Consider the following 26461-nt stretch of genomic DNA (forward strand, 5'->3'; position numbering starts at 1 on the left):
TTTATGAGGAAACGTAACAGTTGTCCCTGTACCTCCACTTTCTGGTACTCCATGGCTCTGCTAATACTTTCAGGACCTCGTCCTGACTGGACAAAGTGATATATATTTTCTAAATGTGTAGCCATTCCTGGTAGCTTCGTTAAATATATCGCGGCTCGTCGAATACGTAATGATGACAGCAGCATTTCGTCCCGTTTACCGGGTACAGGATCATATCTACAATCTACTAGAAGTTCCTTGAGCATGTCGGGGGTTGCTAGTTTGGGCGTACGTTGGTGTGCTAATTCTCTAAGGGAAAATGTATCTCCTCTGGGTGGCGTAGAAAAAATGTCTGTCGTACCTCCTATAGCACCGTCTGGGGTGCTGGACGTAAAAGGATTTGTTGAAGGTGAGACAGCAACCGTCGTTGCGGGAAAAACTGTAGAAACAGATGTGTTTGTCGGAATGCGTGTCAGAGCTTGTTGTTGTGGAGGTACAGACGGAGAGTCTTGGCGATGAGCATCATCGGCAAGCGGTCTATGTGGTGCGGTATTAGCATACTCGGGAGCTGCGTCATCTAAATAGGAGGAAAGGAAAACATCTTGTGCGGTTCTAGGATGCCCCTTGGGATGTGCTTTTATCGGAAACAATGGAGGTGGCAAGTCTTTTGGTATTTCCGGAGTAGCCTTAGGTAACCCTTCGGCCAGAAGTGGATACATACCATTCATAAGAGCGTTTCTTTGTCTGTCTACTTGTTCTGATTTTACTCGGGTACCTTCCTCAAGTAATAGATTTTCTCGGGTTTTATTTGAATTCTCTCTACCTTTCTCTTCCTGTCTGAGTGCTTTTTCTGTACGTCTATATGATTCTTTACGCCATAATTCAATGGCATCTTTCTGTGACTGTCTGGCTTTCTTTTTCCATAATTCTTCTTCTACTCTCATGATGCAATCTGCATCCCAGGTCCCCGCTGCGGGCCATCTCTGACTCTCTGGTAATTCTTTGGTGTAGTCCACCCATAAATCAAGAAATAATACGGCATCTAGGCCATGCTTATGATACATAAAGTACCCTGGAGTGTCCCTAGGTGGGATGGGAACAGCTTCTTCGAGTACACCTTTTCTAGTTTTGATCTGTCTTAGTTTCGAAAAGAGTGGCATTTTTAGACCTTATGACTGGGACACACTTTATAAAAACACAATAATGAACAGTCATTCACACCACAGTATATAGAACGTATTTGAAACATTTAACACTTAACAGTTTTACGAACAATGATAACTAATAGAAAACTAGTTACTGACTTCCTGACACTAGATAATACTTATTTATCTTATTTATACGCAAAACATACTATATATACTGCTAAACAGTACAGATACACTGCTAAAACATTGCAGACCGGATTTGTGTACCCAAACCCGTCTTGACCGGCACAGACTATGTGCACGTTAAATGCCTCCCCAGTAATGGTACTCACCGGGTAGCTCGGAACGGAAGGCCTCGGAACGGAACTGAAACTGGACTGGACCGGACTGGACTCGGAACTTCGGAACCTGGCGGGTCTCTGTATACCTCGGATCTTGCTCTCTCAGCTAGGCTCTGGTCGGGATACTTCGCACTTCTCACCGCCTCGTCTGGGTGTTGATCGCAGCCTCAGTCGTCCCCGCTTGGCCGGAGGGAGATACAGGAAATCCTGCGGGTACGCGTTTTTGTCCGTTCAGCTGTGGCAGGAGACCGGGCCTGCAACGCACCGCCGGCGCGTTAGATGAGAAAGTGTCCCTGTTCGGGCGCCAATTTATGTGGTAAATATTTCGTTACCGGTACTATTTTTTATGCGGTAAAGTCTATTAAAAATAACTCAGTAAAATGAGAGGCAGAATCCGTGGTATTAGAGGTTTTTAAAAAGGCTTTTATTCCTATACAAAGGAATACAATTTAAATTGTAGGCGTTCTATTCCATCACCACGAAAGTTCAGGAAGGAAGGGCATATATTATTGACAGGTAATCATTTTTATAGAAAAGGCATTACAGTAAAACAGATGTAGTAGGCGTATCAACTGATAAGAAAAATAAACTATGCATGCGTAACTAGAACAGGCGTAACTAGACAACGTCATCATACATGATGTCATTAGTGGGTGGATCCATAAGAGAATCCTGCAATGTCAGCAGAAATATTTGGCAGAGATGCGTGCGCAGCCGCATGACGTGTGATTGACGTGCAACTAGAGGGAGAAAGGGACTTGACATTTAGCTCTACATGTGGAGACAAAAGTCTGGGGTTATGTCAACCTAATCCCAAATCATATCTAATATCCTATGTTTAAAGAACTGTGTTATCCAAAAAGAGAGGTCTCTTAGGATAGAATCTTATTCTATACTGACTAGTGCGTGTACAAGCGTCTAAGTGTCTACACTAAATGCGAGGGGGTAGGAATATTCCATGGTAACAGGGCTATGAATTACTTGCATGAGGACAGCGAGGCCTGGCCCCTTTGCACGGTAGCTGGAGGAATGTTTACCTAAACTGCTAGACAGGAATGCCTCGGATGAGGGGCGGAGGAGATAATCTTGAAGGTGAAATACAGTTCTTGGCAGGCGACGGGCTGGATCAGGCACCGTTAGCCGCGCAGGGAGTGAGACAAAGTTCATGGTCACAAATGCAGGCTCAGACTGGAGCTTTCAGAGGCAGAAGGCAGGAAAAGGCTTGATGACAGAATTCGGGCCTACTCGCCTGAATCTGTAAAAATGTGGAAAGTGAACCACATAAAGTCGGTGGCCTTTCATACTTAGAAAAGGAATATCTGACCCATTCATGGTGGATCTGAAAGAGGACATATTGACGGTGGACGCACATATATTTGCGTCTTTAAGACTGGAGCAGGAGGGAACATACATGTACGTATAGCATGTACATGGAGCCGTTGGGGTCTACGATAGGGGACATAACTGATCACAAAATTCATATTTCCTCAGCTTGAGACCCCATTCCCCCTCGTGGGGAACCGCTTATAGATGCAGTGAGGAGTTATTCTGGGGGAAGTATGAGAAGACGAAGAGCCTCAGGCTCCTGGCCCAGCTGCTGGGATGGCTAATCTGAGAGACTATGTTGCAGGGATGGAAGACGTTATTGACCGTATCGGATGTCACTGTAAATGGACCCAGCAGAGTATCCGTTAGACCACCCGAACACCCTTGCCCGGGCGAGGAAGCTCCTGGTTGCCCTCTGGACTCTACCCCATAGGTGAACCCTTACCAGGATAGTTGGTCAGTTGTTGGGGCTGTTAATGGTTAAGCCATATTCCCTCGTTGGGGCCATGGCGTTATGGGGGATTAATGGGGGTGGGGTTGAAAATCACGGCAGGTTTGGGCTGCTGATGTGGGAGGGCGTTGGAGGGGGATGTTAGTTTGCTTGTGGTACGCCAGACCAAATGCTAAGCCATGGGCCTATGTTACGCCGAGCACCGTACTGCACAGACGCCGGTACCAAGGAGGACCCGGCCCCCTCTCACTAATGACATGCTTGGGGGACTATCATGACTGACAGCGCTAATCCCTTCGCATTCCGTTTCCTCACTTGGAATGTGCGGGGACTGAGGGAACCCCGTAAGCGCAGACGCATACTCTCCTATCTAGATCGGCACAGAATACACTGCGCGATGCTACAGGAAACGCATTTCAGTCCTACCGCCTCCCCCCCCTTCCTTTGCCGCGCGTTGGGCCAGTCACACATGTTTCTCCTCCTATTCGTCATATGCGAGAGGAACATGCATTCTCATACGGAAAGCCCTACCCTATACCCCAATTGGATCTATCCTGGACAAACGGGGGCGGTACGCCATCCTGTGGGGTAGGTTGGCTAATCATTCCTTCACTTTTGTGTCTTATTATGGGCTGAACACTGATGACCCCGAGTTTTTCAGGGTACTTTGGGGCAAGATCTTAGAGATAGGATCCACACATCTACTCTGGGGGGGGGATTACAATGTCACAGTCAACCCTGAGTTGGATAGATCACATCCGCACCCGCATCATTACTCGCATGCACAGTCTACTCTCAAGTCGATTATGCACGATTTCGAATTGGTGGATGCCTGCCGACATATGCATCCATTGGGGAGGGAAGGCACCTGTTACACTACTGCCCGGGCCTCATGGTCCAGAATTGATGCCTGGCTTATAACCAAGGGCCTTGCTTCTTGGGTTACACACACCTCACATCTTACCCAGACATATTCGGACCATTCTCCGGTGCTTGTCGCCCTCAGCCCTCCGCATGTGGAGTCCCCTTATCCGCTTTCCCTACTGGACCCTGTATTTCAGCGGGAGCTCGAGCAGGAGATTACGGAATATTTTTCCCGAAATGTTGCCTCGGTCTCGCAGTACTCCACAGTCTGGATGCCTTTAAGGCTACCATACGAGGCTTGTGCGTGGCGAAGAGTGGGGGGGATCTTAAGGGACATACGCTCCACCCTGCGCAAATTGGAAGCGGATCTTAAGAATCTTGAGGCTACTCTGCAGTCTCATTCTACGCCGGAGCTACAGGCTCGCCTTCGGAGTGTCCTCAGCGACTATCAGGAGACGGCTGAGCGAGAATGTAGATTTAGGGGAAAATATTTTAAGGCACGCCAGTACGGTGAAAGAGATAGGCCAGGGAAAGTGTTAGCGGCTCTTATTCGTCCCCCGCTGTTTTCTAATATAGTCCTCGAGGTGGAGGATGACGATGGGCGAATGCAGAAGTCCTCTCCAGAGATAGCGGAGACGTTCCGTAGGTTCTATAAAGACTTGTACAAAACTCGCACAGATTGCCCAGTTGATTTCCATGCCTTCTTTAATGATACCGTGATTGCATGGTTGGGGGACGGTCAAAGGGAGTTCCTCTTGCGTCATCACGAGGATAAGGAAATAATAGAGGCCATAATGCAATTGCAATCCGGAAAAGCGTCGTGGCCGGATGGCTTACCGGCCGAATTTTACAAAATGTTTCATCCATTACTCATCCCGATCCTGAGGCACGTCTATGAGGAGGCACGCGAGACCGGGATATTGCCGCCTACTATGAGGGAGGCGCGTATCATATCTCTGTTGAAACCGGGTAAATCACCCCAACACTGTGACTCGTATAGGCCTTTATCCCTTATTAATGTAAATGCCAAAATTATGGCTAAATTAATTGCTAATCGAATCAGCCCACTTATGTCGGTCCTGGTCCTTCCTGAGCAGTCAGGATTCGTGCCCACGAGGGGGACGTCCCATAACTTAAGAACGTTGTTCGCCCTGCTACAGGACATTGACCCTGATGTCAATGCGGCCGCCATATTTCTAGACGCCACCAAGGCGTTTGACTCCCTGGAAGGGGATTATCTGGCCTTTGTGTTGCAGCGGATGGGATTTCCCACTCCGTTTCTGGCCTTGGTGAATCTGTTATATTCGGGGGTGCGAGCGAGAGTTCTGGTGAATGGTATTCTGTCGCCTCTTTGCGATCACGCGGGGTACCCGTCGGGGGTGCCCATTGTCGCCTCTTCTCTCCGCCTTGGCCATTGAACCACTAGCGGCTAAGGTACGGCAACACTATCGGAAATATGCATTGATATACCCAGAGCAGCAAATTTTAATTTCTTTATATGCAGATGACATTACCTTAGATCTGTGAGACCCTGCCGCCAGCCTCAACCCCATTCTTCGTCTGCTAATTCGATTTGGACATCTGTCTGGCATAACTATGAATTGGGGAAAGTCGCAGATCTTCCCCCTTACAGATTCTACCCCAGAGTTTAGACCTGATTTCCCCTTGGGGTGGTGTGCGGACACCTTCACTTATCTCGGGATTCATGTTTCCCGCTGTCAAGAGGAGTTGATGCGCGCTAACTATGGGCGTATGCTGGACTCCATTACGGATAAGGTCACCAGATGGATAGCGATGCCTCTCTCCATGGCGGCTAGGATTTCCCTGACTAAAATGGTGGTGCTGCCTAAACATTTGTACCTCTTCACTAACATTCCTCATGCCCCCAGTCGATGTTCGTTTTTTTTTTTTTTTTTTTAAAGCATCAAGGCTCAGATGGTCCGATTAATTTGGGGTGGGAAACAGCCAAGACTTGCCTGGGACGTTCTCACTCGCCCTTATGACTCTGGGGGATTTGAGGTACCTGACATAGAGTTATACTTTATATGCGCTCATGCTCACTTTGCGGCTTATTGGATGCACCCCCTCATACATGCCCCACCTCGCCATCGAAGATGGTTACATGCGACTTACATCCTGCACTGCCTACCTAAGCACTCCCGCTGTTCCCCGGCATAGGGCTGTGACTACAGTTCAATGCACCACTAGTGCCTGGCGTGATTTGGCTGGTAGGTTACAGTGTCCTGTACTCTACTCGCCTCTGGCACCGCTGCTGGGGAGACATGACCTGCAGGTGACTTTGGAAGGGGGGTGCAGTCGAATGCTGCGCAAATTCTCTCGCCTCACTGAGTCCCTTGGACCATGCTGGTCCCACCTGTCGGCATCTTTTCGCTTTCCTCGCCAGTTGTGATTAACAAGGCTTGTTGGTGCTCCCGCTGGACGCTGACTACCTAGACTTGGGACACTTTGTGTACTGCTCCTGGTCTTCCACAGATTCGCCTGGTCCCCACAGCTGCAGCAACAAGGTCCTCGAACTCTTCTGAACTCCTCGACAAAGGTGGACATTGTGCTTTCATGCCTCCTTGTCACCACCTAGTGGCATAGACTCTGTCCCCTCTGCTTGCAAGTTCACCTCTTCAAGAATCCACCCTTGGATTCCACCAGACCCAGAGTCACCCATTGTTGTCTACTGGCGGTTCTGACGTCACTTCATCCCAATGCACCCGACTTACCTGGTGCAGGTAACCTGGTTACTGGGGCATCCACCGGTGGGGTGGCTCTCTAACCTTCCGTTCTTCAAAAGGTTTCTTCTGGGTCTCCTGTGAAAGGTTATTTTTCTTTAAAACTGCAACCGCGACTTCTCTATTGACTTCTATTGAACACACAGCTGTGTTTCCACTCAGCACACAGCCGCCTTGGGGTTCCTGGGTACTTACCTTGGGTGGTTCCTAGACCTCCAAGCTCCTCTAAGTTCTTTGGTCCTAGCCCCGTTCTCCTTTGAGGTTCGCATTCCACTTATTTAATGTATGGACTGGTCTCCCCCTGGAGACCATTGTATATTTGTGCTCCTTACCTGATTTCTTTGAAGTATTCTATGTGTATTATTGATGTCTCCTGTAGGAGATATGCCAAGTGATAGTGATTAGGTTGTGTAATAAATATACTTTTTTTTCATAAACTCTTTGTGGTTCTTTCTCATCGAACCTACACTATTGATTAAATGTGGTAAAAACAACCTGCATTACACTCTTTCAAGATACGCCTGAGGCTGCTCTCCACAGCTACCCCTTTGAGAGATTTAATTTGATCAAAGACCATTAAAATCACCATTAAGGCTATGTTAAAATGTTTCTAAAGCGATCGAATACCCATGGGTGTCTTGGCGCTAGTTGGTAATAGCAGTGGAGGTGCGATCCGAGGAAGACTAGAGGTTTAAAAAGCCAGGTTTTTGTTAGTTTCCTAAAGCTCAGTAATGTGGGAGCTGCTTTAATGTTTATAGGCAGACTGTTCCAGAGAGCTGGGACTTCAGAGGACAAACAACTGCCTGCCCATTTGAGTCTCTTAACACTGGGACGCAAGACCGTCGGGGAGTTTTTAGATCGCAGGTCTCTATTGGGTATGTACCAAGAAAGGGACGGTTTGAGGAAACTAGGACCTAGATCATGCAAGACTTTATAGGTGAGGCATAATGCCTTGAATTTAATACCATTCTTTTCTGAAAGCCAGTGAAGTTCCTTAATGGAGGCTGAAACCGGATGGAACTTGGGAACCTTAAAAATAAGCCTAGCCGCTGCATTCTGCACACTTTGGAGTTTCTTCAAGTATTGTTTTTGAAGTTTAACAAAACGTCTGTTGCAATAATCCAATTTCGTAAGCATTATTAAGTATTATTATTAGCAGATTTATACAGCGCATAGCTGCCCCAGCAACGGGGCTTCCCAGTGCTATCAAAAATGCCTTTAAGTAGTGCTATCCCGGGAAAAGGAGAGGGTGTTACGCCAGGAAAAGCCAGGTCTTTATGGCTTTCCGGAAAGCTGAATGATCTTGGAGCGCTCGAATAGCAATCGGAAGGGAGTTCCAGAGTTTGGCCGCCAAAACTTTAAAGGAACGGCCACCAGCTCTGGCTCTTAAGACTCTTGGGGGTGCATACCAGCCCCCAGCACCTGACCGCAGGAGACTGCTCTGGACATATAGTGTTAACAAGTCAGCTAGGACCGGAAGAGCTTGTTGAGTCAAGATTTTGTGAGCAACACATAATGTCTTAAACTGGATTCTTTCCCCTACCGACAGCCAGTGTAGTTTAGGTAGAAACTTAGACACTGAACATGATTTCGGAAGCGCCTGTAGAGTACGGGCTGCTCCGTTTTGTATTCTCTGAAGGCACTGAATACAACATTTGTTGGCGCCTAAATATAGGGAATTACCATAATACATTCTAGATAAAATTGTAGCCTGTAGAATAGTCTGCCGGACTTTGGGCTCGAAAAAATCAAGTAGAGGTTTTAGCCCTCTCAGGATCCCGAAGCAGGTCCCTGCGACTAATTTGGACTGAGCGTCAAAAGAGAGACCTCTGTCAATCCAAAACCCCAGGTTCTTGATCGCCTCCTTCGGCAGGGGTGCTGGTTTTATTTGGTCTGGCCACCATTGCTCTGACCAGATATCGCTGTCTTTCCCTAACAGTCGAATTTCCGACTTACTGGCATCTAGCTGCAAGCAGTTTGTCAGCCAATTAGCGATTGCCATCATATCCTCCTTAAATCTAATGAGATTATTTTTGCATTTCTTAGAAAAGGCAATGATCAATTGGGTGTCGTCTGCATAAGAAACCAACGGCAACCCTCTGCTTTTTGCCACCACTGCCAAGGGTTGTACATAGATGTTAAAGAGCACGGGGCTCAGTATCGATCCTTGCGGGACCCCGTGTCTGATCGCCAACTCCTGGGAGTGGTAGGGTGGCACTATGACCTGGAAAGTTCTGCCCTCTAAGAAAGAGGGAAACCAGGCCAAAGCCAAACCCCCAATCCCTATCTCCTGTAACCTGCACAGTAATATTTCATGCAAGACCGTATCGAACGCGGCACTGAAATCCAAAAGATTTAAGGCAGCGGAGTTTCCGTCTAAGCTACTACGAATTTCCTCAGTCTCTGCCAGCAAAGCCGACTCAGTACTGTGGCGGGCTCTGAAACCACTTTGCGAGGAGTCCATGATGGCATTTTCCTCTATAAACGTTGTCAGAATAGTATTGACATAGGATTCTGCCCCCTTGGCTAGAAAAGGGAGCTGGGAAATAGGGGATAGTTACCCAGTTCAGATGGGTCTGACGATGCTTTCTTCAGGAGAGGTGTCACTTTGGCGTGTTTCCAAGCTAATAGTATACGCGCTGAGGACAGTGATAGATTGATCAATTCCCTGGCCACTGGTAAGATGAGAATTCGAAATTGGCACAATTGCGCTGGTCTCAAAGAATCAGCTGGGGAGCCTGATTTAATTTTCAAACAGAGAGACTCCGTCTCAATGAGGAATATTTGGGGGAAGGAACAGTGTTTTATCCGTCGTGGGTCCCCTGTCCTTGTGCCCTACCCTCTGATCGATATTTGTCATAACCAGTGGAAAGCCTTTATAAATTTTATCCACCTTATGTACAAAATATCAGGGGGAAGGAACAGTGTTTTATCCGTCGTGGGTCCCCTGTCCTTGTGCCCTACCCTCTGATCGATATTTGTCATAACCAGTGGAAAGCCTTTATAAATTTTATCCACCTTATGTACAAAATATCAGGCCAAATCGTCGCTGTGATTATTAGAAGTGGCAGGTGAGTCGGCTTTCAAGTTTGCACATTTCATAACTTTTAGGGCAATTGTTACTCGCCGAAATTTTACCAGCAATATACTCCGCTCTGGCTCTCCGGACCAGCTCATGACCGGACCATAGTATGCTTTAATGGATTCGCGATATTTGTTTTTTGCTTCTATATCGTACGCTGGCCTCCAGGCCCGCTCAAATTGTTTGCATTTTTTCTTGGCGTTAATCTGGATTTCATTGAACCAGGATTCGACGGTCCTCTTTTCTTTTTTGGTTTAAAACGAAGTTTAGCAGGAATACAGCAGTCCAGAGCTTGAGTCAGCCAATCCTGGAAACGTGCCTCAGCTAACTATATTTGACGACCGCTGTGGAATGTGGTTTGACAATAAATAAGAGAATTTATTAACCTCTAACTTATGCCAAGGTCGTTTGGACACCAATAATGGACGGTTCGGCTCTGGCTTGCCTTACCAGTAAAGAGACCAAGCATTTACAATGCAATGGTCTCGGCATTGTTAAAGTTAGAGCTATTGGCATTGCTCATGACATTATTTTTGTTTGTTTTTGTTTTTAAAACATTTAAAGAAACGGCATTGTTATTTACAATGTCAATAGCTTAATCTCTCTCAAATGATAGACCTATTGCATTTGCACCCACACACAGAGCCACACACACAAATACTACTAAATAATAGATGACTGCTGTTCATCAGATCCTACAACAAACACACAGCCTCCACAGTAAACCGAACTGGTAAATAGACAACCTAAAAGGGGCAGCAGACGGTTCAACTGCACATGCCCGGTAAACGAGGTAACTAACCACAAAACGCTCCTTGCGCAAGCGCAGAGAAGCAGAGACACTGATCGCAGAGGCACTCTTACGAAAGCTGGCAGAATCCCTACCAACAGAACACATCGCATTAGGATTTTTGTCTGACGTTTTACCTTTCACGCGTCTTGGAAGTTGGTTAAAACAAGGGCATCTGAAGTGCCCCTGGAGGGACTGTGTTTAGACCGAGGAGCAAGCAGGAAAGGGCATAATTACATAAAATGAACAAGATATAAGCAAACCGAGTGATATGGCCAGAAGCACACTTAAAAGAGTAAGACGGAGCAGACACAGAACAGGCAGGGAGGGCTTCTAGCAAGTAAGATACGGGAAAATAAAGGAGACAAGGAGGGCCGGCAGGATTCAACGTAGATCACACAGAAGACAAGCGAGGAACAGGCACATTGATATATGAACGGCATACAGAGCAGGGATGGTGACATATGAACACAGAGCAGGCGGGTAGGGTGCGATCGGCACTGTATGGTTTAACTCGCCGGCAGTCAACTCACTCAGCAGCAGCATCGGTAGGAACGTCGTAGGGACGGCCATGCCTGGGATCCTTGCTTCAGTCTGCCGTGCCTCCGCTGTGGCCTCCTCTCACCAGGAGACTCTGCTCCTTGTACGGCGGAAACAGATCCACGGCGGCCTCGGTTTACAATCCTGGGAACAGAAACGGAGCCGACTGGAACAAGCCAGAGCGCATGCGCGGACAGAAGCAGAGGCTGGTCGGGCGCCGCTTGGTGGACACTGGCCACACTGAACTCAAATGCCTGGGCAGGAGCAGGGCTCGCATTACATACAGTACGTTACAACAATGCTTCACTACCGTGACAAATGTAGATGTATTCTAAAGCCAGTTTAGTATGCCTTCCCAAAAATTTTCATATCTGAGATGCATTTCCATTTTTTACACTATCCATTTCAAGAGGTAAAGCTAGAAGGTCTTTGTGATCTGGGTAAACTTTCCTGTCCGTAGTGCTTGGCTAGATGTAAAGCAGCTTTTTCTGATCTCTTGAGTTTCACCTTAAGGAAATGTGTAGCTTTGTACATCATTCAACATCTTAACGCCATAAACCCCACCGCCTTTCTCCGAGGTCAAGCAGAAATGCCTCGGAGAAACGCAGCTGCGTTTTCGGATTCGGGGGCATGTTTTCTTTCTCTCCTCTTGCCATTGGCTGGAATGTTTACATTCCAGAGGAGAGAGAGAGAAAGTAAAAAACACGCCCCCGAATCCGAAAAAGAAGGGGCTTGTTTGGAGAGACAATGCTCTTCTCCAATGGCTGACCAGTATTTCAGAGGCCAGGCAATGGAGAAGAGGTAAAAAAAAAAGGGGCGGGTTAAAGCCCCACTCCTAAAATTAAATCTCGGAGCGAGACTGCGCAAGCGCAGCCTTCGAGCCGAGACCTAAAAAGGTACAAGAAATTGGTCCGTCCAGGCCATGGGGATCGGAGGCTCAGTTTTTAAAGAGCCTAGGTTAGAAAATATGGGATCCAACAGATGACCTGCTACATGTGTAGTGTTGGAGACCCATTGTACTAACTGACATGCCTCTAGATCTTCTAAAATAAATTGGCAATGCCGGTCCTGCTGCTATCTTCTAGATGTAAGTTGAGGTCCCCTAAGATGGTAAAGTTTGCTGCCTTACTAGCCAGCAGGACAACTGTATTTACTAATTCTTCCCTAAAGACTTTAAATAGCCCTGGTGGTCGATAAATAAGCAGTCCAGAGACTGTAAGATTGTGGTTAAGGGTGATTTTAAAGAGTGCGCTTTCGCACTCCGGGATATTCTCCTTAATGAAGCTGCAAGAATATAGCTCCTTATGGATTAATGCAATCCCTCCACCTCCATTTCCGGTTCTATTAAATTGTTTCATAGTATAGCCTTGGGGAAGTGCAAGCCAAGATTCCACAACGGAATCCTGCGTTAGCCAGGTCTCGGTCAGAAATAATACATCCGGAGACTCTTCAGTTAGTACATCGAAAATCTCAGCATGATGTTTCGTCGGACACCGACCGTTCAGGCTAAGACACCTGAACTCTATGGAGTTAGAGAAAGGTGTATTCATCCCATATGTCCTGAATTGGAATGAACCATGTTCGCATTTAAAGGAGCCAACCGGTGGGGACCAAGCATACTTTATACAGGTAGAGCAACTAATGTTGTATGACTAAAGCTCAGCGCGTGAGTAATGGCGTTAATCTTTAGCCAATCGGGCAGATTATCCGGCGACGTCCAGGCACGGATGGGCGCAGACGGGCTTGCCTTTGCCGCGCTGGCGGCGTGCCCGGCAAGCCATGTGTCTTAAATGCTGTTTACCCCCGAAAGTAACAGTGGCAGGGGGAGGAGCTACGTCCCTCCACTCAAGCGGCCCGTAAATACCGTGGTGGACCGGGGACCATCTAGACCCTAAAGTGCGCGGTGCGATTGTCCGCAGATCCAGTGCAAATTTTAAAAAAGAATGTCAAATTAATATTTTAAATGACTGTTTTTCTGGAATTGAGAGGAATGAAAGGAAGGATCTTCCTGATAATTCTCAAAGTGTTGAAGGTGGACGAGACAACTGAGCTAATATGCTTATTAAAGTTCAGTTTGTCATCAACTGTTGTGCCTAAATGTTTTGCTTTTTGGATTGGGAAAGTTCCCAACTGGCCAGCATGCTGGGCTCCAAAGCTGAGGTTTATTACCAAAGAGTCATGTGAGAGAAGAAGTGCTGCAGAGCCTCCTTTGTCCAAGATGGTTCTTAATTCATCTGTGGATTTTATTAATGCCGTCTCAGTACTATGTTTGTTTGGCCCTAAACCAGAACTGAGAAGGATCCAACTGATGGTTTTCCTGAATGAACTGTGTAAGTTGTGTGTTCGGTTTTGCCAATATTTTGGCTGGGAATGGTAACCTAGAAATAGGACGGTAGTTGGCTGGATTATCAGGATCTAGTATGAGCATCTTAAGAAGTGGCAGAATAGAGGCCTTTTTCCACCGATTGGGAAAGGTACCGGTGCTAAACATACTGTTAAAGATGTTAACTAGAGATGAAGCAATTGGAACCGGAATCTGTTTTAATATGGAGGGGGTTGCAAGGGTGAAAAGGTGATCCTGACTTCGTAGAATTAAATAGATTAAGAACATCTGAAGTAGGGGTAAATGAAAATTGGGTGAAGTTGGATGAAGGACTAAAACTAATCGATGCTTGGGCTGTCGTGTGGCTAATGCGAAGGATGATGTCACTGGAGGCAGAGAACTGGTTGTAGATTTGTGCTACTTTATTGCGAAAATTAGAAGCTATTTCCTACAGAAAGATTGACTAATATTGCTACCTTAAGTGTCAGGGACTTTAGTAAGTTTATGACATGAAAGAGTTCTCCGTTAGAGTTCTTGAATGCTTCTATTTGCTGTGTAAAAAAGACGACTTTTCCTTAATGATGGCAGCTTTATAGTTAGCCAGGGACTGATTAAACTACAACCCTTCCGACAAACTAATATATAATCTCCATATTCTTTTCAGTTTTCTTCATTTCTGTTTTTGAAGGCGAAGAGCGCCTGTGTACCCAGGTACGGATTGTTTAAGTTTGTGTTTTCTACCGCGTTTTTTTCGAACAGCTTTTGAGATGGCAGAGTTGTGAATTAGTGCAAGGTGCATCACTCCTTTAAGTGTGCACCATATACTAAGCCAGCCTCCTACAGGAAAGATAAGTAACTTCATTAGAATTGCACTTTGTAAGACGTGAAATGTGTAAAGTAACACTATCCAGGGTAAAACCTCTACCTGTTAAGTCGAGCGCCCTAACATCTGAGACCTGCTGACATGAGACCAAGCAGAGGAGGGTGGCCAGTTTAGCCGACAGGTCCTTTTGTTAGAGAAACTTTTTGGAACTCCAGGATATGAACATGTTGATGACTCTATTTACATCCCACAGGATGGAATATCTAGATTCTGAGGGCAAGGATAGGCGGATACTGCTCCAGTTTCTGCACCAGGGGATGCTCCGTGACTGGATGATCGCCAACAGGTCTGTGGCCTGCCGAGATTGCCGACTTTAAGTTATTGATCGACATAAAAGCAAGTCCTTCTGATGCCAGTGATGGCATGAAGTTCAAGATGTGGACATGGTCTGACCCCACGTGATCCAGCTGTTGCTAATGACACCGGCTCAGCCATCTAGACCACGCCGACTTGTAATGTTTGGTGGTGCTATCAGCCCTTGCTGTAGAGAGGAGGGATGCAGCTTTTCGCGAAAGGCCCTGGACTTTTCAACGTTCCCTGTAATCCTCCATGCCATAAGCGACAGAGACCCCTTCAGGACTAGATAATGGGCATTCCTCTCCGGGTCTTTGAGGAGATCCGGAAACGGGTAGTAGGATTGGAAAATCCCAAGAAAGCTCCAGAAGAACCGGATACCAGACTTTGGATTTCCACGTATGAGTCACCAGGACGATGTCCGCATCCTGCCTCCGTACTTGAGTTGAGAGGCGCATGATCATCGCAAATTGAGAGAAGGCATAGCCCTTTCCGGATACCAGTCCTGGAGGAAGGCATCAATGGTCGTTGCCTGCAGGTCTGGGCGCCAATTGTAATGGCTCGGTAGTTGATGATCAAAGCAGGAGGCAAAGAGGTAGACTGAGAAAGGGCCCCAGCTGTTGTGGAGAGCTTGAAACTCTGAGGGGTGCAGGTGCTAGAGGCTCGTGTCCTGAAGGTGCTAGGAGTGCAAGTCTGCTACCTGTTTGGCAACCCCTTGGATATGCTCTGCTGTTGCTGAGACCAGATTGTCTAGGCAGTAGTCCCGGAAGCTGCGGCAGAGATCCGAAAGGTTCCTGGAGCAGATACTTTCGAGGTGATTTCTGTAATGCACTGCCGCTGCGTTGTCCATTTTGAGAAGGACACAGCAATATGCCTGGTCCTTGGCCCAGCACAGGACTGCGAATGACCCTGCCAAGAGTTTGAGGCAGTTGATGTGGATGAATCTTTCATGGGAGGACCATCTTCCTCCAGTGGAGAAGTCTCATCTCCTCGCCGCCCATGCCCCTTGCATCGGACTGTATGACCAGATCCACCAGGGAGCTGTAAATTGCCTGCCATTTAAAGCCTCCATGTGAGCCAGCCACCACTGGATCTCCTTCCAAGCCTCCTCGAAGATGGAACCACTTGGGAGTATGTGAGGCCCTTCCGGAGGTTAAAGGCTTCCAATCGTTGGAGGGCCTGGTAATGGAGGTACCCGGGAAAATGGCCTATAAAGAGGTTAGAAATAAAGAAACATGACTATACCCGTTAACCCAGTGGAGTCCCGGGTGAAGTATGCGTACAAAGAACAATGTCTCAACTGGAAACTATTTCATATGGCAAATTCAAAAGCCCGAATTAATCGCAAGGAGAAATGGAAAAATGGGTGACCGAAAGAAATTCGTAGAGAAACAAAGGTTCTTATTTGCAAGTAGTTATAACAGCACTACAGCACATTGTATGTATAAGTAACCATAAGTGGGTTGTGCACTGAACGGGCTAGTGACTGTAAACAGCGCAGTGACTCAAAAAGGTGAGAGAACAGAGAACGGTGCAGAAAGTATGAGATTTGTGGTCAATAATGAAAAGAAGGTATATAGAAGGTAAATATTTTGTTAGTAGTTTGAAGTTATTTAAATTGACCACATTGAAGCAAAAGGTAACCCTGGGTGGTCGTTACTTGATTTGGTAATAGTGCTGTGTGAGTAAAAGAGAAACCGAGTAAGGCCCAAGGATGGCCAAGCGGTCAAGTAGACATGATCAAGAGTGAGTGAAGCAGTAAATTACCTGAATGAAAGGAGAAGGCGTCCCAAGCAACGGGTGTGGGAGCGAAGGCGACCCAAAAGAAACATGGGGGGAGAAGGGTAAACTGTAGAGATGGACCAGAGCACAGGGAAGGCAAGGGTGGTAAAGGGTAGTGTGCATGGGCCTTGAACCATACCTGCAGACGAATGGAGCAGGTAGTCTAATGTGGGAAGGATGTCTCTTCCGTGGTAGAACAATCAACTTAGACAGGATGGCGCTGGTAATGGTAGCGCGCGGAGAGGAGGCGAGTGGAAGAAACAGTGACTATGGGGAAACAAGAGGGGAGGGAGGGGAATCTGGTAAATTGAAGGAACCTGCACTCAATGGAAGCCGTGGGGCCAAAGAGAGGAAAGTGACACATACCTGATAGAATATGAAACAAGGTGTGTTTATTAACGACAATCCTCGTGTTGGCAGGTTCGTGCGGTAATGGAGATACCTCAACAGCCGCACGCACAGAACTCCGGCGGGCTGAAGGATACAGAATGTAAAGCTGCGGGAGGATGGAGCGGTTCGAGCGTGGAGCAGTCAATACTTGTGAAACGGCAGGCGAAGAGAAATCGACCCGTCCGGCAGCCCTAGGGCTGAATGGAGTAACGCTGGGGGCCAACAGGGGAAGATACTTCAAAGGAAGCGGGTCACATGATGAAAAGGAAACTAGCCCGAGAGCTAGAAACCATTATGTGGTGCCCTGGGGGGACAGGAGAGATAAAGTATATGCCGTTTTTAGGTCTCGGCTAGCGATGGCTGCGCTTGCGCAGTCTCGCTCGCGAGAGATAATGACTTGGGAGAAGAGGGGCTTGAACCCGCCCCTCTTCTCCCCTGTTCTCCATTGGCTGGCCTAGTAAATGCTGGCCAGCCATTGGAGAAGAGGTCCCGTCACTCCAATCATGCCCCGTCCTTTTCGGATCGGGGGGCGTGTTTTTTGCGAAAAGTCTCAGGGAGGAGACAACAGCAAAACACGCCCCCGAATCTGAAAAGGACGCTCCCTTTCTCCGAGGCATTTCTGCTGTGCCTCGGAGAAAGGCGGTGGTGTCTTTCGGTGCCCTCGTGTTTTTTTAGGACTCGCACAGTGTAGGCGCTTATGCGGTATCGTATAACATCCTATGTGCTCCTTTCAAGCATATCTCGCCCAAAGGTTTTTGTTGTGGTTCTGAATACAACAAATTCTAGTTTCCTCTAGAAGCGGTAGCAAATCCTGACAACAAAAGGCGTAGACAAACCCATTGCGGATTTTGTACATTAAAAACCAAAATGCTGCACTTTTCTGCAACTCAACCTTGCTAATGCTAGCCAGCCATTCCGTGACAAAGAAAGAAAGCCCTAATGGAGTAGACGTGGGCTGTGCAGTCAGCGTGTTTCAAAGAAAGACTGGCGAAAAGTGATTGTTCCGCTTTCAGGCAACACCCACCATGCACCGCGGACCCCCACCATGCATCGCGGACCCCCGCGCACGTGGGCTGTTTACTTTCATTTTCATCCCAAACCTGGTTGCTCCCTCGCCAGTAGAACATGCGGCAGTAATCAGTGTGGAGTGGTGCGGGGTGAGGTTATGCAGCCAGACTGGGTTTGTGGGGTCTGAAGAGCCCTCCTACCGCCTTCTAGTACTCCCACAAGCGCTTCGGTCTTCTTAACGCCCCCCCCCCCTCGCCTTCCCCCACGAAACGCACATCAGTTTTCACTTTGCACCAAGGTGTGTACTGAGTGGCTCCTAAGCTATTGCGTAATTTATTTGTTTGTTTATTTCACTTTTTTTCTATAGCATGAATGTAGTCGGAATGGACGTCTGGGCGCTTTGCATACACAGCAGACTATATAGCGGCCACAGATGTTAGAACAATGCTCGAGTGTTATATATCGGATGGGTTTCCCTGATGCAACATTACCTCTATTTTTGACTGTTAGCGATCCTTGTATTTTAACATTTCGCAGCTTTGAGGATACGTGCAATGAGAATTTAAGTTTATGTGATAATGTTGACCAAACGGATGTGTTATGTTACTTCCACAACACTTATTATTTTGGGGAAAATAAATCGTGGCAATGTGATTCACATCATCCTTCCACATTCGATCATCTTGTTTGACAGACAGCTGCATTACCCAACGTGACTTACAGTTCGACTTATATTGCCAAGCAACTTTCTCCCAATTGTGCGTAAAAAGATAGAATCCCGCTGTCAATTTTCTAAACAGCTCAAGAAGTTCCTGTTCACTTGAACTCCATAATGAGAGATTGACCAAGACACTTTTATTTCAAAACAAGACTAAAAAAGCATTTACAATGCAATGGTCTCGGCATTGGTAACGTTAGAGCTATTGGTATTGCTCATGACATTGTTTTTGTTTTTAAAACATTTAAAAAAACGGCATTGTTATTTACACTGTCAATAGCTTAATCTGTGTGTGGGTGCAAATGCAATAGGTCTCGCATTTGAGAGTGATTAAGCTATTGACATTGTAAATAACAATGCCGTTTCTTTAAATGTTTTAAAAACATAAACAAAAATAATGTCATGAGCAATGCCAATAGCTCTAACTTTACCAATGACGAGACCATTGCATTGTAAATGCTTGTTATATTTTTTTATCACCTTGCTCACTTTGTTACTTGAGGGGCTGTAAGTAGAAACAAAGGGGGATGTGAAAATTGGCGCGTGTGGTTGAAGGAGCAAGGAGAACATCCCTTCGACATTACCATGCTCATTTGCAAGCACGTGATATGAGGCGTTTAGGGTAGCCGCGGTTTAGCAATTTCTCAGTGAGAACGGCAGCCTAACGGAAATAACCCTTATGCCATTTACAATTCCTACAGATGCGGTGGAACTGTCTGTATGGTAAGCAATCACAAAGGCCCAGTGAATGGTAGCTAGAGTACAACAAGAGAGTATTCTGTTCTGTGGGTTTGCGGAATAAGGAAGTGCCAATTGACTCCTCTTCGGCATGGAGGGTGCGATCAAGGAATGGTAGGTCATTGGATCTTGCATCTGAGGTGAAGGTCAAGTGGGATCGGCAGTTGTTGAGCCAAGTGAGAAATTATGACAGATCGTCTTGGCTACCATGCCAGAGTAAAAGAATGTCATCTATATATCTGCGCCATAGACGTATCTGTTGCAAGTAGGGATTCGTAAGTGCAAGGGTGTGCGTGGTTTCCAAGTTCTATACATAGAGAATGGCGAAGTTAGGGACAAAGCCTGCCCCTATTGATACTCCCTTGGCTTGGAGATAAAAAGTATCCTTGTATAGGAAATAGTTATTGTAGAGTGTGATACGAAGTAGATCCATTATGAATTCAGAGGGGATACGTTTGGGTCTGGGTCGTGTTTCCAAGGATTGTTCAATGATGGCAAAGCCTTCACTTTGGGGTATGTTAGTGTAAAGATATTCGATATCCAATCCCACCATCAAATCGGTCTCTTCATTGTGGGGTATGTCTTAAATGATGTTAATAAATGTGGTGAAGTCTCGAATGAAGGGGTCAGTAAGGGCAACAAATTATTTCGAAATGGCATCAATATATGTTCCCAGGGGTTCCAAGATTGAGCCGCAACCAGAGACTATCAGTCTTCCTGGTGGTTCTGTAAGGTGTTTTTGAACCTTAGGTAGAATATACATCACTGGTGTTCTGGAATGTACGTTATTCAGAAAGGCTTGTTCCTTTTTTGAGATAATGTCCGTGAGGAAGGCCTGATTAGTGCCATCCTGTATCTGTTGGATATTTGGGAGTAGATCAGATGTAAGGGCCCGGTAGTGGGTGGCATTGGAAAGTTGTCTCATAATTTCCATATCGCACTTCTCAATGTCCATCACCACTATACCACCACCCTTGTCCGCTGACTTAATCACTATGTGTTTGTTTACACATAGATTATTGAGGACTTTTTTTCCTTTAATGGGAGGTTGTATGGCACAAATTTAGATGGGGTCTGTAGTTTTTTGATTTCACGGAGAACCAATTGCTGGAGGCGAAAAAGTAGATGCAGGGTGGAATTGGCGTTCGTTGGACGTATTAAATTGTGGTTTATCGGAAAAGAAATTTTAACCAGATGCGGCGGAAAAACAGAAGAAGTTCCTCCTGAAGTTTGAAGAAATTGCTGTGGTCTGTGGGGACAAACGATAAACCAAGACTGAGCAAAGATTTTATCTGATGAAAGGATATGTGTAGATAGATTGAATATGGGAATGGTAGTGGAAACAGGATAAATGGTGGAGGCTGGGGTTATGGTCCCCACCATTTAAATAACTTAAAACAACTAATACAATATTTACCTTGTATATACCTTTTTTTTGTTATTGACCATGAAGTTTGTTGTACTTTCTGCGCCGTTCACGCTGGTCTCTCACCTTTTTGTGTCACTGCGCCATTCACTAGCACGTTCAGTGCACAACCCACTTATGGTTACTTATACATACAATGTACTGTAGTGCTGTTATAACTACTTGCAAATAAGAACCTTGGTTTCTCTACGAATTTCTTTGGGTCTCCCTTTTTCCATTTCTCCTTGTGATTAATTCTGGTTTTTGAATTGGCCATATGAAATAATTTCCAGTTGAGACATTGTTTTGTATAGAGGATGACAACAGTCCCACCACCGGTGTAATCCGTCTCACCGCGAGGCAACGCAACTTGTGCTTGATCTTAGTCAATTTCATGGAGATGAGGGTGGCTCTGAACGAGCCCACCACAAAACCCAAGTACACCAGGGACTAAGAGGGAATATGGACCGACTTCTCCTGATGGATAATGAAGCCTAGAGACTCCAGGAGAGGTACTTGCGGTCTGCAGATGCATAGATGGTGTACACGGACTTTGGTCCAAGAAGAGGATGTCTTCCAAGTAGATGATCAGACGGATGCCACGGGTTATGAGTAACTCCACCACTTGGCGCATTACCTTGTTGAAGCACCATGAGGCGGATGACAGACCAAAGGGGAGTGTGGTGAATTTGAATTTATTTTGAAGTTTTTATATAGCGCGAACAAGACTCTTGCGAGTATCAGAGCGCTTTGTAGGTAAAAGAAGGCAAAGTGTGGTATACATAGACCACAATCAATAAACGAAATACAATGAGTAGACATAGAGTTCAAGTGAATTTAGCCATGAGGATAGCTTTCACTTCTCTTTTGAAGGAGGAAGTGGAGGGGTTCATTCTTGTTTCACTGGGCAAAGCGTTCCATATCTTCGGAGCCATACCAGAGAAGGAACGTTTATACGTTTTTTTTCTTGGCAAGTCGTTGAGGTTGTAGGAGAAGGGTTTTGGCGCTCCTAGAGGCTCTCTTGCCTGCAGAGAGAACCAGTTTCTGTGCTAGGTATTGTGGGGTTTTGTGGTAGAGGGCCTTGTGCGTCATGCAGGCGATTTTTAGGTGAATTCTGGCTTCAAACGGGAGCCAGTTGATGGCTCTCAGGTCAGGGGAAATGTGAGCGTTTCTTTTAGATCCTGTGATGAGTCTAGCAGCTGAATTGATCGTGGCTCTTAACGGTGCTGTTGAAGATCTTGAGAGGCCCCATAGGGTAACTGCTCCATATTCCACTCGGGGGATTACTAGGGCTTGAACTGCTTGTTTGAAATCGTGTGCAGGCAGAAAGGGTTTCAGTTTTCGCAGGGTCGTTGGTTGGAAGTTAGCTCCTTTAGTTGAGGTGCTGATGTGTTTCTGCATCTTTAGGTTACTATCTAGCGTTAGCCCCAGAGATTTCGCTGAGTCGACTATGATTGGTTGTCCATTGAGCGCTGTTAGGTGTTTCATCCAGTCCAGGATAGTGTGGGTTTTGTTCGGGGGGGGGGGGGGGGGGGGGCGATTAAAAGGAATTCTGTTTTGAAAGAATTCAGTTTCAGATGGTTTCCTGCCAACCACGTTTGGGTTTTTTGTAGTGTGGTGTTGAGCGATTTGATGTCCTCTAGTGAGTGTATCTTGTGCCCTATGTGTATAATGTGCCCCCGCCACTAAAACTGGAGGAAGCAACAGTGAGGAGGAAAGATTAGGATGCTCAAATGTAGCATCCTTTAGGTCTAAGCGCACCATCCAGGCATTCGGCTGAAGGAGGTCCCTGAGTAGGTGGATACCCTCCATCTTGAAATGGCGGTAAATCAACCACTCATTGAACTCTTGCAGGCTGATTACGGACCACTGACCTCTGTCCCATTTGTCTACCACAAAGATTGCTTAAAACCTGCTCTGGTGTGGGAGAGTACGCACTATTGCCCCTTTGTGCAGATGTTCTGTCACCTCCATGTCCACCAGTATGGCATGCGCGAAGGAGAAAACCAAAATGATAGGGGCATCTTTTGGCAGGGCAAGGTGTACAACTGTATGTGGAAGCTGCATTTGGTTTGCAGGACCCAGATGGCCTAACTCTATAATGAGAAATCCAGTTTTCAGTCACTTCTCCATGCTGCATCAGTGAGCTACAGGCAATGTCAGGTAAGCCTCTGTACGCTACATTCTTCTTTGACAGGCTGGTGCTTCTGAAAGTTTTGTCACCCTTCTATTAAGGGCTGCCAGTCTTTCTCATTGTGTCTTGTCTTCTCGCATCCATCTAAGGAGCAGTGGATGCAATGGTTAAATGTATGGCAGCCTTTTAGCATCTACGTTAATAGTACTAAAGCGCACTGAATAGGTTATGGGTTGGCATTAACTACAAGAAAGGGAGGACAGTGGAAAGACCGAGCTTATTGCGTAAAATAGTCCTTTGCATTAAACTATTGTGCCTTGACCAAAAAGGACACTCCTCGAGGCGATAGGGACTCGCGGCTCATTTAACTAGGGCAAAAGCCGCAACTGCAGCCCAGGTTTGTGGGTCCCTGTTTTGGACATATGCCAGACAGTCGGTTGAACATCTATACATACTTATGCCAAACACAACTATATCGATTCTCAGGGTGGGAGCATTGCTTTGCTATTAATATCACAACGTGAGGAGCAAATGTGGTTACAAATATCCATCAGAAAAATAACTTGTTGCCTTTTGGTACCTCTTCCTGGTGGATATTCCACTTACTGTAGATTTCTCCTGAGTTTGTGTAGGGGCTTTTGGGAGTTAATAAGGTTCCAGGTCAGATTTGGCACACTGTTCTCAGTCAGTCATGCTCTGCGTCTGGGTACAGAGAAAAATAAAGTGGTGTTGGCATGAAGGGTGGTACCTCCATTCAGATTTGTGCACAAAGGCGGTATGGAGATATGATGGTCAATGATACCGCCGGTTGACATGCAGGCACTATTTCAAGATTTTCCAGATCCAGTTTTGGCAGCTGGGGTGATTCCTCGCAAATGTGACAAAATATTGTGTACTCTTTAGTCTACCAAATAGAAGCATGGACAGTTTAAAAAATGTAAAGTTATGCAGCGCAAAATATGCTATCTAACGAACTTATCATTTATACTTATTCTGTTTTCCTTTTTATAGTGGAATGAAGTTACGAAGTATTTCCGTGCAGGAATGCCAGTTAAGAAACATAGACAGCATTTCAAAAGCTACGGCAATTGCTTTACTGCAACTGATGCTGTGGATTGGCTCCATGAACTGTTGAGGAATAACAGCAACTTTGGTCCAGAGGTCACAAGGCAACAAACTCTGCAACTATTGAGAAAGTTTCTAAAGAATCATGTCGTTGAAGACCTGAAAGGTAGATGGGGAACTGAAAATCTGGACGATGACAATCATTTGTTCAGGTATGCTGTAGAGATGACTAGAAGGCATAACAATTGGTTTAAAAATTGAATTAATTTTGTGATTAGTGTAGATGTTAAAATAGCAACGTGCTTGTAATCTCCTTCAAACATGGTAAAATTTACATTTAATGTACTTGTAAATGGTCCTACATTTAGCCAGGTCCTGTAATTTAAATGCTACTAGTGTACCTTCAGCATTCATTGTGCCACCCACTGAAGTAGACCATTAAAAGATGTCTCAGGTCTGCCACTGCAGCCTGTAGTGCAGTTTTAAACTGCCATTTCGATCTGGCAAAATAAATGCTTTGCCAACCCTAAACCTTCCTTTCATTACATGTCCCCTCCCCTGTTCCCAATAAGGTGTGTGCATGCGCTCGCACCTCTGTTACCCAGAGCGTGTAGTGCCATGTGTGGAGCACGCACACACACCACATCCCATAAGAGCTTTCGCGCCGCTGTGCTTAAAAAGCAAGCGGCGCAAAAAAGTGGTGTTTCCTAGTTGCGGAGAGCTGCGGAATACATTAACTTCAACAGAAAAAGAGGGAGCGGCTTGCAAGTGTTGCAGCTGCCTGTGGTGTGACGGAGGGCACTTATTTCTTCTTTTGAATGTAGAGAGCGGCTGTAGTCAGATTGTGTGCTTTTGTTAAAGTATTCATGTTAATTGTAGCATCGTCAGGAGCTGCGATTAACATGAATACATGAAACAAAAGCACACTGTTAGACCTGTCAGCCCTTTGGGTGGTCCCTCCTCATCATTATTTAGTTTGTCCCACTTTTGCCTCAAACCCTATTATAATTTTTCCTTTTTGGGAACCACCAGACTTTTTAGTGTTGATGCAGGGTCAGGGAGCCTGCCTCGGCATCCGCGCCCCGTGTGACGGATAGGCCACCGGAGGTGGTGGACCAGGAGTCCGCGGAGGGGGATGTTACCGAGCTGGAGAACCTACCCATCCCGGCCGAGTGGCACGTGGAGAGAGGGCCGACCAGGGAGGAATTCTGCAAGGGCCAGAAGGAGTGTCCTACCCTTGAGGGACTGAGGCGACAGGCCGAAGCCCAGGCAGCAGGGAACGTTGAGGGGAACTACAATATTTACTGGGAGGATGGCCTCCTCTACAGTGAACCCAAGGCACCCATGCACGGATCGTCACGGGCCTTGGTTGTCCCTCAACGTTACCGAGCCTTCCTTCTGGAATTGGCTCATGAAATCCCCTTGGCAGGACACCTGGGGCAAGACAAGACCTTTGCCCGGCTTGTCCCACACTTTTATTGGCCTCAGATGAAAGTGTCGTCCAACACCTACTGCCGGACGTGTGTGTCTTGTCAAGCCAGTGGGAAAACAGGGGTGAAGCTGAAAGCTCCCCTGGAACCACTTCCTGTCGTTAGCACCCCCTTTGAAAGGGTGGGCATCGACATTGTGGGTCCATTAGATCCGCCTACTACAGCTGGTCACAGGTTTATCCTGGTTCTGGTGGATCATGCCACAAGGTACCCAGAGGCCATACCTCTGAGGACCATTACTGCACCTGTTGTGGCTAGGGCCCTGATGGGAATCTTTACCCGAGTGGGTTTTCCCAAGGAAGTTGTGTCCGACAGGGGGACCAACTTCATGTCAGCATACATGCGGGCCATGTGGAAGGAGTGTGGAGTGACCTACCGGTTCACCACTCCTTACCACCCCCAGACCAATGGTCTGGTGGAGAGGTTCAATAAAACCTTGAAAGACATGATCAGAAGTCTGCCTGAAAGCCTGCGGAGGAAATGGGACGTCTTCCTACCCTGTCTATTGTTTTCTTACAGGGAAGTGCCACAGAAGGGAGTGGGCTTCAGCCCCTTCGAGCTTTTGTATGGGCACCCTGTACGTGGACCTCTCAGCCTGGTGAGAGACGGATGGGAAAGAACTCCCAGAAAGCTTCCCCAGGACGTGGTGAGCTACATGCTGGCCTTCCGGAGCCAAATGGCTAAGTTGTGGAAGCAAGCTTCTGACAACTTGGAAGCCAGCCAAGCAGTGATGAAGGCGTGGTATGACCACAATGCTCACCCGGTGGAGTTGGAGCCTGGCCAGAAGGTGTGGGTGATCGAACCAGGAGAGCTTAGCGCCCTCCAAGATCGCTGGTCAGGACCCTTTGAGGTATTGGAGAAGAAGGGTAAGGCTACCTCAATCCCCACCATGAGAGGCCCGAAGTCATATTGTTAATGGTGACTGACGGAGCAGAGGACGTGGAAAGCGAGCCTCTCCCCGACTTATTT

The 26461-nt window shown here is 46.7% G+C and overlaps 1 protein-coding gene across 3 annotated transcripts in view; it reads left to right on the plus strand.

Moving 5' to 3' along the window:
- The window catches only part of DEPDC1 (DEP domain containing 1), a 425665-nt gene that overhangs the window by 63232 nt on the left and 335972 nt on the right, over window positions 1–26461 (plus strand). For all 3 annotated transcript variants that reach the window (XM_085602294.1, XM_085602297.1, XM_085602295.1), the window contains exon 2: window positions 23949–24214. In XM_085602294.1, coding sequence (XP_085458420.1) covers window positions 23949–24214 — 266 coding nt within the window. The remainder of the gene's footprint in view (window positions 1–23948; window positions 24215–26461) is intronic.

This window comes from Triturus cristatus, chromosome 4_2 (assembly GCF_964204655.1).
Source record: "Triturus cristatus chromosome 4_2, aTriCri1.1, whole genome shotgun sequence".
Classification (NCBI taxonomy): Eukaryota; Metazoa; Chordata; class Amphibia; order Caudata; family Salamandridae; genus Triturus; species Triturus cristatus.